Source organism: Stegastes partitus, unplaced genomic scaffold (assembly GCF_000690725.1).
Source record: "Stegastes partitus isolate 25-593 unplaced genomic scaffold, Stegastes_partitus-1.0.2 Scaffold1040, whole genome shotgun sequence".
Taxonomy (NCBI): Eukaryota; Metazoa; Chordata; class Actinopteri; family Pomacentridae; genus Stegastes; species Stegastes partitus.
The window spans coordinates 120,858-135,268 of NW_007578771.1; the positions used below are offsets into that span (position 1 = coordinate 120,858).

Here is a 14,411-nt window from a genome sequence, read left to right on the forward strand (position 1 = left end):
AAAAAAAAAAAAAAAAAAGAGTTGCTTGCTCTCCCACATGCTTCTATAAATAGAGTTTGTTGACAACTCTCCGGTCTGAACTATGAGTACCTGACTGACCGCAGAATAATGGCCACTATGGAAATGGGCCCTGCTGTGGGAGAAAACACAGACGTTGACGTCATGCGGCCGCCATCAGGGAACATACACAAAGAACTCAATTGCTATTGAACGCAGGTCAGAATCAGTAATTCGTTTTTTTCCCCCGCATCCTTCCTTTGTAGTTTAAAAGACCACCAAATTCTCAATCGACAAAAAACATACGGTGCATTGAGCTGCAGTGGGACTATGACTGGGACACCAGGTGTTTCGGGCAGGAATTTAAGATCTGTGGGATGCAGAGCAAATTGTAAAAGCCTACGATAAACTGCCATGAGGTAATGGAGCAAATGCAGAAATTCAAAGCTTTTATGTTAATGAAAACAGGCTTTACAGGCTTTGTTTTTTTATGAATCATTATTTTCTAATGTCTGTCTACAGTGGAAGGCAGCATGGTCGACTTTGAGCAGTTTTTACAAGTTCCATTTTCCAGAAAAGCAAATAAAATGAACCTTAAGGTGAGGTCAGCTGAGGTTTCCAAGGTCCAAAACAAACTTTGGACTCGTAGTTATTTATCTAGTTTTGAGACAACAGTGCTCCTGATAAAATGGTAGTACACATAAAACATTTAGCAACTAGAAGAAAGTGTATTATGGAATCGTGACTCCAACTTTTACAACGACACAAAGAGGCTCTAGTTGTAAAAATAACCACACGCAATCAGTGATTAGCATCACATTTGATGAACACAATCACAACAAGTCACTAATCAGTAACAGCCACAAAGAGCCTGATCAGAAGATTCATCAAGCTGGATTTTTTGACTTGAAGTCTCTCAATTATGACCTTACAGATGATTAAAGCTTGCCTGTGATGCACATCTGGCTCCTGAAGGGACCATAGAGAGTTGTTTTATTTTTAATAATGTCCTGCACCTTCAGACAAGGGGTTCCTTTAACAAATTACACACTGTGCATGTTTGTGGTAACGCACATATTTCACCAAAAAAAAAGAAAAAAGAAAACAGACTGGAGGCTGTTACAACAAAAACCAGGCAAAGTGTTTATAGTCAAACTTTTACAAAACAACAAACGATTCCAAACTTATAATCCATTAATGATGATGTTCATTGACACACAGCGCCAAAACAGCAACAACTAGTCAGTGCTGCGGTTGTACGAGCACATAGGAAACAACGAGGGCTTTGGTAGGTTAGAATTATACGTTGTCATGGCGACGTTAAAGAGGAAATAGTCTGACTCACTGGATGTAGGTTGCGAGTACAAGCCTGTCACTGGTTACTCGTTTTAGACAGCTTTGTCTTCTCTTTCCACTACCTCTCATTTTCAAAATCCACTTTGCTACAGAAAACAACAACAACAACCTCCAAGCGGCAACGTGCCACGCTGAAAATTTAAAATTTCGCCATGGATTTGGATCGTGCAGTAAGCTGAAAGTTTTTTGGGGGGTGAATATTCAATGACAGCGCTCGCCTCCCAGCATGCAAATGTTCCACCAACAATTCCATCCATCACGATTCTAAGGGAACACAGAAGCCGCATTCTGTGCTTAGCTCTGCCAAAGACCATTGTGGTTGGTTTCAAAAAATTACAAACAAGTCAGAGTGTTTTTTTCCCCCGATAGCAGATTGATAATAAGGTGCAGTCAGACCACCGTGCACTACGAGACTAGAGGGGAGAAGACTGCTTTGTGACGAGGACATCAAAAAGACAGAAAAAGTGCCACTCGTTATCCTCTTTAAAACCAATCGGTGGTGTCTTCTCCGAGTTTAACCAGTCAGTGTCGAGTCCTACTTAAAAGCACCAACCTCGAAGACTATTTTCTCTGAGAAAGAGGCTCTGCAGGGACGGTCAGAACATGCAACAAAAGCTGAAGCCGCTCTAAATCAGCCCTTAAGTTCCTGCACTAAATACCAGCCTATAGTGCGTTTGTGTGTCTGCATGTGTGTTTGTGTGAAGGAGAGAGCAGGGAGATACTTACTGCAGCCTGTTGTCTTTTGAGCTTGTCTCGGTACTCCTCCAGCTCCTGCAGGTTCAGCTCAGGTGGGAGTTTCTATAATCACACACACAAACACATAACCTTAATGTTACTTTACAATACATCCTCCTACACAGCTGATAACGCCCAACACCTCTGCATCTGTAGAACCCTCCGCACAGCTTCCAGACACATCGAGCATTCGACATCGTGGAAGTCCTTGTTCTGTGCGTGTTAAACAGAAGAAAAAAAAATATATTCAAAATAGAACTATGGCAGTATAAAAGTTGTGGCGCTAAGGGCCATAGCAGGGATTTCATTTATCACGAGAGAGCTAATCTTCACTCCTGAGCATCTTAATTTTTCAAAGATATCTCACTAGGCATTTCAAAGAGCTTAAGCTGGCTTCACTGGTGTGTAAGAAGATAGCTGCGGCTTTTCCTCCATTTAGAAAAAAAACAAAAAGAATCCGCTCCAAAAATATACTCCGAGATCATAAGTCAGATTAGTCAAGAAGGTGGAGAACGTTATTTAGTAAACAGCAAACAAACTCTGCTAGGGAAAGAAGATATTACAAATCCATGGCCCAAAGGATGATAGGTAATTACTTTCCCCTTGACTGAGAGTCTCATTTCAGATGGTGTAGCAATACCAAGATAAATCTAATGAGATTTCACACCCTTCTTCTGTTGAACGGATGCAATCCATCAATCGGGACGTCAGCGGTATGCACGCGGCTCGGCAGAAGTGTAAGAGACAGCAGCTCAGGTGAGAAAGAGCTTTATTACTGCCAGTCAGACGAGGTTCAGAACGCAATAAACCATATTTATATCACATTAGAATGCAATATTGCTTTTATCAAAGTTACTGAAACGTGGAGTTTGATGGAATCATTTTGCAGAGGGGGCGTGGGGAAGTCTCTTGTCGTCATTTTAAAGCGCGTTCATGCGGAGCGTCTGACCTCCAGTTCGTGCTGCACCATGTCGAAGGAGTCGTTGGAGAAGTAGACCTCCTCGATGCTGTCGATGATCTCCTGCTCCGCCAGGGGGTCGATGGGCTGCTCCCTCAGCTCCCGCAACTCCTCCTGAAAGAAGGCGAGACACACGAGAAGAGACAGCGACAAAGATGGAGAGTTAAAAGATGTCCTTGACGTAAGCACTCGCGAGTTCCAGACACAGTGGGACATTAACAAAAAGGTTCAAGACAGAGAGTGACGTCATTTTCCCAGAAATGAAAATAAATATGATCATTGAGAAAAAGCGGAGAAAGGGAATGAAAACATCACGGGGGGAAAAAAGCAGCCAGAGGAAAGAACAATAAAGGGCGGAGAGACAGGACTGGAGAACTAAGAGATACATGGGAGTTTAAGGACAAAGGTGAAGGATAAGGTGAGGAGAGGCCAGAAGAATAAATGAGGCAGAGAACAAGGGACAAGGTGAGGGAGAGGGGGAAGAGGGGGGGATGAACTGGAAGCAGAAAAAAAATAAAGGAGAAAAATGTTAATCATGAACTTTGGCAGAGGATTGCATCTTGTTTCGTTGGACAGCTGTCATGGGGGTTGGCAGGCAGCCATGAGAGGAAAAGACAAGAATACACGGATGACCAAAAAAGAAAAAAAGAACGGAGATTCCTCTTCTGAGAATCTCTGAGAAACTTCAGAGGCTTATTGATTAACATGCTGTGCATCCGTCGAGGCTTATTGCTGCAATGAGAGTTTTAGATGAAGGGGTTGTAAGCCCACATCCCCTTCTGACTGCCTTGATGAGTTAAGATACAGTTACGTTAGGGGGGGTGACTGTGTTTTTGCATTATACATGGAAAATTTGCTTTAAAATAAAACCCCTTCCTATTATTACCACATTATTTGAGCACCAGACGTCATATCAAACCATACAACAATTTCTGAGATATTTCGATGTAGACTATTGCCATTGGTCTGATTAGATTCTCAGTCATCCAGGTCAGGGTTATTCTCGTAGTTTAATCATAGCAACTGGACTTGCTTGAGTTCCTTGAAGACGTTTCACCTCTCATCCAAGAGGCTTCATCAGTTCTGCCTGACTTGTTAGGAGTTCCAGATACGAAGGACTCACATAACGAGGGGGAGGAGCAGCAAACCACCAACTGAAACCGAAAAAGATATAAGTATCTGGAACTCTCAACCAGTCAGTCAGAACTGATGAAGCCTCTTGGATGAGAGGTGAAACGGTTTTAAGAAACTCAAGCAAGTCCAGTCGCTACAATTAAACTACGAGAACTATTGCCATTTCTAAGCCCACACTGGAAATAATAAATACTGTGAACCAAATATAAACATTAACATGGCATCTAAAGCAGAGAAAAAACCTCCTGCTTAGTAGAATCCTTACATATGCCCTGAGTCTAAGTCCTTTATTTACATTAGTGCTGAGTCTAACGTCTGCTTTGTGTTGGATCAATACATTGAGGGATCAGCACATTAAAGCATAATGGTGCTAAAAATAGGCCGTGAGCTCAGGAAGAAGGACTTGGACGGATATGGAATTATGGGATAAATGCAATCTATGTACCCCTATATGCATTTATACTCCATTAAATAAACACCGTCAAGAGATAGCGAACACTGATCACGAAAACCTTGTTACACACCTGCCTAAGCACAAATATTTTCCCCAGCTACTATCAGCGAGAGTCATGCAGCAGGGCGATGAGGTGTGGGTGGCACGGTGTCTCCCTGAGTGACATTTCTAAGAGGCAATGCTGCTGTGAGTAATTTTAACGCGCATGGTAAAATATAGCCTCATCTAATTCAATTACACAAACGTGAATCCCCCCCTAATGCCATATATATAACTTTCATACAAGGCAGCTGGGAGGTTTGAAGCGAAGCATTAAAACGTGTTTAACGTGTGCGTCCGTGCATCGGCGCCGCACACGTCTTCCAGCGGGCGTTGCCATGGTCGAATCAGGTAAAGGAGTGAGCGAGAAGCCCCCCGGGGGAAATGAGTGGGTGAGCGCGTGAGATTGGAAAGGAGGGTTAGAGGTGGGAGATCGTGGTGCTGCGATCAAAAGGGTGGGTGGGAAATCAGCTCAAATGAGAGGGAAAGTGGGAAAAAAAAAAAAAAGGGAAGGAGGGGGATGAGGCGGATGAGTCATTGGTAGCCGAAGTTATAGCAGAAAGACAAATACAGAGGAGGGAGGAAAACAAAAGACAATGATGTGTCTCATGTGAAGCCACTTAGGGCAATTCACCACCACTGTGTTACTTTATTTCTCTTGTTCCTCTTTTTGCCTCAGTCTCCCACCTGCAGTGCAGTGCAAAAGTAGAGACGTCTTTAAGTGACTGACTCATTGAAGGGCTACCTCGGGTTCAATAACTCCCTGCCTTCCCTATCGCTGTGCAAAACAAAACAGACCTGTGCCCCACGTGGAAAAAAAAAAAAACCTGAAACATGAGCCGCTGTGAAGGCTTTGATCAAATTTCACTTTGAAGGATGAGGGGACAAACAAACCACCCTTCTTCCCCCCTCCACAAATTAATGAAATCCTCATCTCGTTGCAGAAATTAGAAAATCTATTTGCATCCAAATTGCGGGACGTTTAACGAGCTTTATCAAAGAATCAAAGTGGATATTCGTCTGGAGTGCTGATTGAAATGTGGAAAAATCAAGCGCGGGAGCACCAAAAAAAAAAAAAAAAAGTGCTCGACAACACAGCGGCCCGCGTTAAAACAAAAGAGCGGATGAACAAAAGGAGGTTCATGGAAAATCCTGTGAGACACGGGGGAGAGAAAGATGGCAGGGCGAGGAGACCGAGACGAGGGCCAATTATTTCCACTATGGAATCATTCATTAGATGAGCAAATCAAAACCTCCTCACTGTAATCACTCTGAATATGTATGCAAGTCTAACTCGGTTTACATCCTCGTCTGCTGCTAAACAAGGGGTTTAACACGGCTGTCTTCTGGGACGTTAGGATACAATCAAAGCCAGCAGCTGCTGCTTTATTGAATGTTTGCATGGAAGTATGTGCTTATTACACCTTTCATTCATCACTGTTGTTCACAAAACCATGAACGCTCTGTTTCTGAGACATCGTGCCGTTTGTTTATTGTTCGAGCGCAAAGTCAGGCTCTTGGATGTGTGATTAGACAATAGCTGATCTACAAAACCTGACTGGGTCCGTAGGCCATAACACCTGTGAACTGTCAAAGTGAGCTGTGTTCCCCTTTAAAATATCCTGTGAACTAGTGACAGGTCATCAAACATGCCCTCTTTAGAATAGAATTCATCACAGCTTTATCCCCAGGCCCTGTCTTTTAAAAATGCATACTGCACACAGGAGGTAGTCAGCCAATCATGTTCCTCCTCCAATTTTAGGAAATAATGCAACAGCATGCTCTCAGCTTGTCTGAATGTTGAGGGTGACCCCTGCTGGTGGGTAGTGGTCACTGTATGGACTTGCAGCGTAAACAGTAGGGCTGTAGGAGAAATACTCTTGAGTTTACCTGAAGCCTCTGGGATACAATCAGCTACTATTCCCAACATTGTCCTCATCAGCAAAGTTACATAAAGCCTTCTCTTCATTGCATCACACGCATATTATGACACTACATTATTTTCATTATCAATTCTAGTCTGTTATTCCATCTATACACCACTTAATCCTCACTAGGGTCATGGGAGGCTGGAGCCTATCCCAGCTGACTCAGGGCAAAGGCAGGGGACACTCTGGACAGGTCGTCAGCCTATCACAGGGCTACACTTAGAGACAGACAACCAAGCACACTCACATTCACACCTACAGACAATTCAGAATCACCAGTTAGCCTCAACATGTTTTTGGACTGTGGGAGGAGGCCGGAGAACCCGGAGAGAACCCACGCTGCACCGGGAGAACATGCAAACTCCACACAGAATGACGTATTTAATCATTTAAATTAAAAATGTTACAAACTGGTAAATAAATGCCCATCACCATTTTTCATCCCATGGTGACATTTTCAAGTTGTTCCAAGTCCAAAATCTAGAAACATTAACTTTACACTGAAAAGCACATGTTTGTGTTCAGTCACTACCATGCTAGTATAACGATGTGTAAAGATGGAAACCACCAAAGGCACCACAGGGATGATGATGTTACGACAGACACACACTGCAGCACCAACAAAGATGTTGCGTAAGCTCACACAGGGGGAACAGGTTTGAGCAGAAAAGATTGTAAAATGGGAGAAGTTTGGAACAAGAACATCAAAGCTTTGGGAAAAAAAACAGCTTGAAGAGTCAAAAAAAATGAAAAACACTTAAAGAATGCTAATTTACAGGTTCTGTGAAAAAAGGTTGGGTTTAACACATGAAACTAAACAAATGTCTTTACCATTACCCAGTGGTTTGAACACCACATACTTTTAACCACGTTTTTTATGAATAATATTGAGATCATGTCACAATGCCATCTTGATTGGGGTCAAACATGTATTAAATTAAGGTCAGTGTCTCATTGTGACCCACACTTACATGTAAATAGAAAGGTTGTCAGGTACACAGCAGCAGGCGAACAAAGGGATAAGATTTTCTATTAAAGAATGGCTTCCCCTGAGGGAGAACTGATGCTATTGCCAAGAGTCTGACCTCTGAATGCACACATAACCAGCTTGACATCTGTGGCCCTGCAGCGAAAACAAGCGGCACCCTGACGAAAGCTGAATTCATTTTCCTTTTATGGGTTACATTAACGCTTTTGACATGAATTTTCATAAACCTACTGTGGGTAGAAATGTAAATACAAAGCTTATGTAAATACAAGTAAAGGACCCAGCAAAGCCTTTTTTCCCCTGCATGGATTTTTGGCACCTCCCAAAGAGGTTTATATCCGGCACCAAAGAAAAATCGCCAGCAGCAAAATTAAAAAGAATTGAAAGTGTTTTTAATTACTTTTGCTAATTGGAGTTTCGTTCACTCATTTATTCAAGGATTGGACATTTTTGTTAACCAAAGGGTCGGAAATAACAGGAAAATGCATCGTTTTCTGCCATAATTTCACACACTTATAACCTCCATTGAGCCAGAAATAAACCCTGCAGTTATCTACTAGTTTTTATCAATTATTTTGTTCAAGTAAGTGGCATCTACCAGAAAGGGCATGCTGATAAGCGGTTTGCTTCATTCGAAACTATGAAGCAGACCGCTATTGATCATCATGTGGTATATGAGTTGTTTTAGCTATTTTGTTTTGAGATTGTTTTGCCAAATTCCCATCAACAAAAGCTTCTGTAATTTGGCTGACCCTCACTGACAAAAAAAATGATGTCTACCCACAAATACGGCCATAAAACAACCTGTTTTATATATCAGTTACATTCCTAAATGACGTAAATTGCCCAAAAATGGAACATTAACAAAAGATTGAGAACTGGATTCTACTGCAAATGCAAAATTGTGCTTTAGTGGTCTTCTATTGAACAATGCTTTCAGCTTTCAGCGTCTCTGAGCATTTGGAAAAATATAAATAAAATGTATCATTATTATTACTATTATTAATGCTGAACAAAAAGCTAACCCATGATTAAGTCAAATTGCTGACGCTGGCTGTAAAATACAACTTCCAACCATCCATCATCTATACACCGCTTAATCCTCACTAGGGTCGTGGGGAGCTGGAGTCTATCCCAGCTGACTCAGGGTGAAGGCAGGGGACACCCTGGACAGGTCACCAGTCTATCACAGGGCTACACTTAGAGACAGACAACCAAGCACACTCACATTCACACCTACAGACAATTTAGAATCACCAATTAACCTCAACATGTTTTTGGACTGTGGGAGGAAGCCGGAGAACCCAGAGAGAACCCACACTGCACGGGGAGAACATGCAAACTCCACGCAGAAAGATCACGGGTGTCCTCACCGGGACACGAACCGGCGAGGCAACTGCTGCGAGGCAACGGTGCTAACCACCGAGCCACCTTGCAGCCCTAAAATATGACTTTAGAGATAAGATTGCACATATGTATCAGTCATCTGAAGCTTATTATCTTCTGCAATCACCCAAGCAGAACAAACAGGTATCTAAGAAGAAAGTTGACTCTGAAACTGGTTTTAGTATATGTTTTGAGGCTGTTATGGACTATATTAACCTTTTGGAGCAACAATTACTTTCATTATTGAGTAATCTGTTGAATGATCCATTGTTTAGTTCATAAAATGTTAGAAAATAATTGAGAAGTCTTGCTGACATGATGAAATTGACTGTTTTGTCAGACATACAAAGATATTCCATTTAAAATATCATGACAAAAAAGACACAAGTCAGCTAGTTTATTTATTTTGTCCCTTCTCATGACTCAAACACTATCAAACCCTCAAATTTTGTGACTCGAGGGATCCGACACCATCATTTGTCAATCATCCCCCACATCAGTCCTCCCCCGCTACAATCAGCCAGATGTTGCTGTCAGCTCCTGAAGGATGATAAATGATGTGAATCACGGTTACAATGGTCGGAAACACACCAGCGGTTCCAATCAGCGAGTGTCAGTATCATAATAATCCACGCAGTCGAGCACCTTAGTCTCACGGAGCAGCACGTTAAGTCGCGCGGTCTTCTCTGCTGTGGCAGCGGCGATGGCAGACTGAGAGGATTATTCACCTTTAATTAAGAAGGACTACTGGTGTATGAAGCCCGGGCCTGTGCGGGGCCTATTTTTTTCCCGTAAGCCGAGAAGCCCGGCAGCAAAGTAAATGAAGTCAAAGCATAATATCATCAAACAATGATGCCCTGTGTTTTGGCTAAACACACAATAGGCAGGTGTTTGCAGTGCACACAGGAGAGCAGCAGTCCATGCAAAATCCCGGCCATGTTTTCTGTCCTAGTATATGAAAAGCTGCTTTATATCGCAGGTGTGTTAAGATTTTGTGTCACTCTTGGGTCCTTTGTTAACACGGGTGAATATTTAGGTCGCAAAACCGAAAAAGGTGTTCGATTACTGCATGTCCAGTTTGACTACATCACCTGATACCAATCCCAAAGCCAGGGGAGACATGCATCCCTATGAAAATAAACTAATCTGTCTCGAGATACTCCTGCCTGCTTTCATTGAGGCTCTAATTACACTCGGAGAAAAAAACGACTGCTTATCTTATCCGAGACTGATGTGTGTCACTGCCTGTTTACGAAGCTAACAGCAGCACTGTAATATCTGCAACATATTACACCAATGTGGTAAAATGATTAGATTGTTAAATAATCACACTGCTATCAATCACGAGCTCCAGCCGTATTCTGACAGAATAAACCTGTCGTGTCTGACTTTTTCTAAAGAGACAGCCTGTGTTTATCATTTGCTGCTCTGTCTTTTTTTTTTTTTTTCCATGAGGAGTTTTGAATTAAACAACACATTGAATGATATTACTGTCAGCTTGATCTTTCATAACGTTCTCTGGTGAATTGGCCAAAAAAAAAAAAAAAAGCACTTCCTGTTCAGTCTTATCTTTTGCAGTATTCTTCAAACCATACAGCAAATAGTTGCCTCACATCAGCAAAGCATGTATGAAAGGGAATTTTATATAGGAAGAACATGAAAAAGTGGAGTTTAAACTAGGGTGCCAATCAAAATAACATCAAACATAAAGACCCTAGAAGGAGAGAAATGAAGTGTCTGGTTCAGTGGACCTGGCAGCAATGAATAGAATTGGTCACCTTCCAAATTGTCCTCGGCCACATTAGTAGAAGGTCATGAATACGAGGCAAAGTCAAAGCAAAGCCAAGAAGTATCAGTGCATTGAGGTGGCAGTAAGTAAGTGACTATACGTTATATAAAGCCACTCTGACGTTTTGCTCTATCTGCTCTCGACAAATTCAATTTGTACAAGTGGATAATGACAAATGCTTCCTGTGACAAAGCATGACTGATCACATTTTCAAACGCCGCCATGCCAAAATGTTAAAACGCTCTTACAGCAGACTATATTTCACACTGTAAATGGTGTTAAGTCTGTGTAAGTGATATAAATGGGAGCCTTCAGTCACTTCACACTACAGAAAACACTATGAGTGTGATTTATCTAACGCTACTTACAAGGAGCAGATTGAAATGCAATACAATGTTTAGTGGACAAAGTACAGATGCATAAATCATCAAGAGACAGTTTTGAAATGTTCAACCTTGTTGTGTCACTACCACTGATGTCATTCCTTCTGAGTTTGGTGGAACTTTAAATAAATAATACAGCCAAAACTGTGACTTTAGCAACAAAAACAGTGCAAACGATGCTTCAGTAGCACATTCAGCAATGTACAGATTTTGTTGACCTTTACTGCAAAGTGAAAAGAACGCAAGATTGCATGAAATTTTCTGGCCACACAATTATGACATTGAACTAGTCAGACTTCTCTGCACAGTAAAACCAGATACACACAGAGCAGGTAGAGATCTACTAACTGATTGAACGCAGCATTATCTGTGGTGGAATCTAATCAAGCTTTCTTAGGCTGAAAGAGAGATTTTAGAGAATACATTTTAGAGAATATGCAGCCAACACCACACCAAACTGTACATCTACAGCCTGGTCTTGAGGGTTACCTTGCTGGGGATCCTCAGGTTCTCCACAGGGCTCAGGTCTGCCATGCTCTCCTGGGGGCTCTTCAGGCCCTGTCAGAGTAAGATCCAAATTAAACAACAAACTTCTAGTAACGTTTCATCTCGCTGTTCCCGTCAGCTTGCTATTCATCAGCACACTACCGCACAGAGCAAAAAAGTGGAAGCAGCGGGCATATTTGTGAAAGCGATATGCTCTGTTTTGTCCAGTCATGAACTACTGAGTCTAACATTACTGCCTGTGCAAACTGAGAACTTCCCTAACCGCCCAGTTCCCACTGTTGTACCCTGTAGTTGTTGTGGTGCTTGGCTAATGACACACTTTTTCACCCAGGGCGTGTGGGTAACTGCCTACACGCATGTATTTAATTTCTCATTTCGAAGGGAAGTAAACTGGTCGTAGCTGTGATTTTGCAGCTAAAAGCTGCTGTTTCTCCGGCTGAATGTGCCTTTTAATGAGCCACACGGTGAGCTGTCAAATTAGCCACTTAGCTTAGCTAGCTGTCATGCTAGCTAAACGGACAAACGGCCGGCAGCTCAGTTTTCACAGACGTGTTTAAACTCACCTGACGGGCCATGAGAGACTTAATCTTCTGCATCGTAAGTCCAACTTATGTCGGCAGGAAAATAAAATGGCTAAGAGTTTCAGTTTTGCCTTGTTGTCAACAGAGCGCCTCCATCACTACGAGAGGGTAGCCATAGTTGAGCGTCACGTGACTGGTACGGTGAGACCCGGGAAAGCATCATGGGAAATGTAGTTTTTTATCAGGTGACCGTACCTGGCGCAAACTCAGACTTTCAAAACTGAAAATGTCTGGATGGAATTTTAAGTATGTGTTTCTTGTTATTAAAAAAAAAAAAAAAAAAAAAAAAAAATATTTAAAAATGGTGGAAAGTATTAACAGTGGGATACTTGTACTGCTGCCATACACCACTGGATGGTAGTAATTTAACATGTCAGTGGAGAAACAGACTAGAGTAAAAGCAACCTGTGTCACAGTAAAAACAAACAAAAAGCCTAAATCCTAAAATTAATAGTGAATGAATATGGCATACTTTATGTCTCTATATTACATTATTCCAGCATTAGAAAGGCATCAGAACACAGAAGCCACTTCATTTTGTATACATTTATTTGTAGTAAATATAGAACTTAAACAAACAGATTACATTTGCATGTTAATGAATCTGCAGTGACAATCAGATAATATGCCATACTGTATGTAATAGTATTACATCATTCCAGTATTCGATAATCAATATAACACAGCTGACACTTTTCTGCATTACTTGTGGTAAAAGTTTATTTCTATGTATAGATCAGGCTTATATGTCAATGACTCAAATATACAAATATATGAATATAACATAGTGTGTGTAATATTGTTATGTTATTCCAGTATTGAATAATCAGTATGACACAGAGGCCTATTTCTGCCTATGTGTACTTGCAGTAAATATTTACTTATTCCTATAAATGAACCGTACATGTTCCCAAATCAATAAGATTAATCTAACAATGCTTCTCCTAAAATGACAAGTCAGAATGTCTGTCACCATTTCAAAGCTTAATTTCTATCCAATAATAGAACGCTGAGCAGATAAACTTCAGTTCTGAGCTATAGTATAAACATGAATTACCTGATCGTCTTATGAAATCGGATTCAAGGTTATATATAAAACCTACATGATAATGAATCATTATAATAATCCAAAATTATAACAGACTCTATGTAATAATAATAACAATAATTACATTATTTCAGTAATTGACAGAAGCCACATTTTTGCACAAGTTCACTTGTAGAAAATACAAAACTTACCAACACTTATAGATGAGGCTTACATGTTGGTGAATCAGTGATAATAATTGAATAATCCATCCATCCATTATCTATACACCGCCACTAGGGTCGCAGGGGGGCTGGAGCCTATCCCTAATTGAATAATATAACATACTTTTGTGTATTAATAGTACATTATTCTAATATTAGACAATCAATAATAGAGAATAAAGCCACTTTTCTGCATATGTTTACTTGTAGTAAAGATTTAATTGTACTTCAGGCACAGTTTGATGATAATTCTGCTGCACTTTTGATTTTGAATGTAGCATCTTTATATTATGGAACAGCCACCCGTACTAAGCAATGGATTGTGCGTGTGTCTGTAGTATATATTTTGTTGTTTACTTATTGTAATTCAGTACATGTCATTTGGTCCTAAACAGGTTCCCACCATATATGTTCATTTTTATTGTTTTTATGCTTCTGCACTTTTTAAGAAACCACATTTGCTTTCATGAGCCAGTCCGATCATATTGTCATGCAATGTCATCCATGACCCAGTGTCATGTAACTCAATCTCTGCCAAGCAAGCAATTAGACCTGGCTCTGCATTCTAAACTGTTCCAAATAATTACAAAAACAGTGCACGCAGACCCATTAAGCCTGCTTTGTAATTGCCCCCTTAGGTGTTATGTCGAGCAGCACTTGGTTAAAAGCAGGCAGCATGCAGCAGACAGCAGGCGCTGTGAGCTCTAGTTCCTGGTTAATGATGCCTCAGGCTATTTCCCAGTCAAATGAAGGTGAGGTCGCTCTCCTTAGGTGAATTTACTCCGCTGTTGTTTGTCAGGCAGTCATCCACAGTGTGGAGCCTCCCTTAAAGCATACACTGAGACGGAACAGATGGCAACCCCTACCCGGAGATGCCACCACAAAGACACGGCACACTCAGTTGGTCAGTTCATGCGCTAAAATT

The 14,411-nt window shown here is 41.2% G+C and overlaps 1 protein-coding gene across 2 annotated transcripts in view; it reads right to left on the reverse strand.

Moving 5' to 3' along the window:
* Window positions 1–12,363, reverse strand: part of vps50 (VPS50 subunit of EARP/GARPII complex) — a 127,231-nt gene extending 114,868 nt beyond the window's left edge. For both annotated transcript variants that reach the window (XM_008295360.1, XM_008295358.1), the window contains exons 1-4: window positions 12,218–12,363; window positions 11,637–11,705; window positions 3,038–3,160; window positions 2,080–2,151 (exon numbers count right to left, since the gene is read on the reverse strand). In XM_008295360.1, the coding sequence (XP_008293582.1) occupies window positions 2,080–2,151; window positions 3,038–3,160; window positions 11,637–11,705; window positions 12,218–12,250 (297 nt within the window). In that variant the 5' untranslated portion in view covers window positions 12,251–12,363. The remainder of the gene's footprint in view (window positions 1–2,079; window positions 2,152–3,037; window positions 3,161–11,636; window positions 11,706–12,217) is intronic.
* Window positions 12,364–14,411: the final 2,048 nt, after the last annotated feature.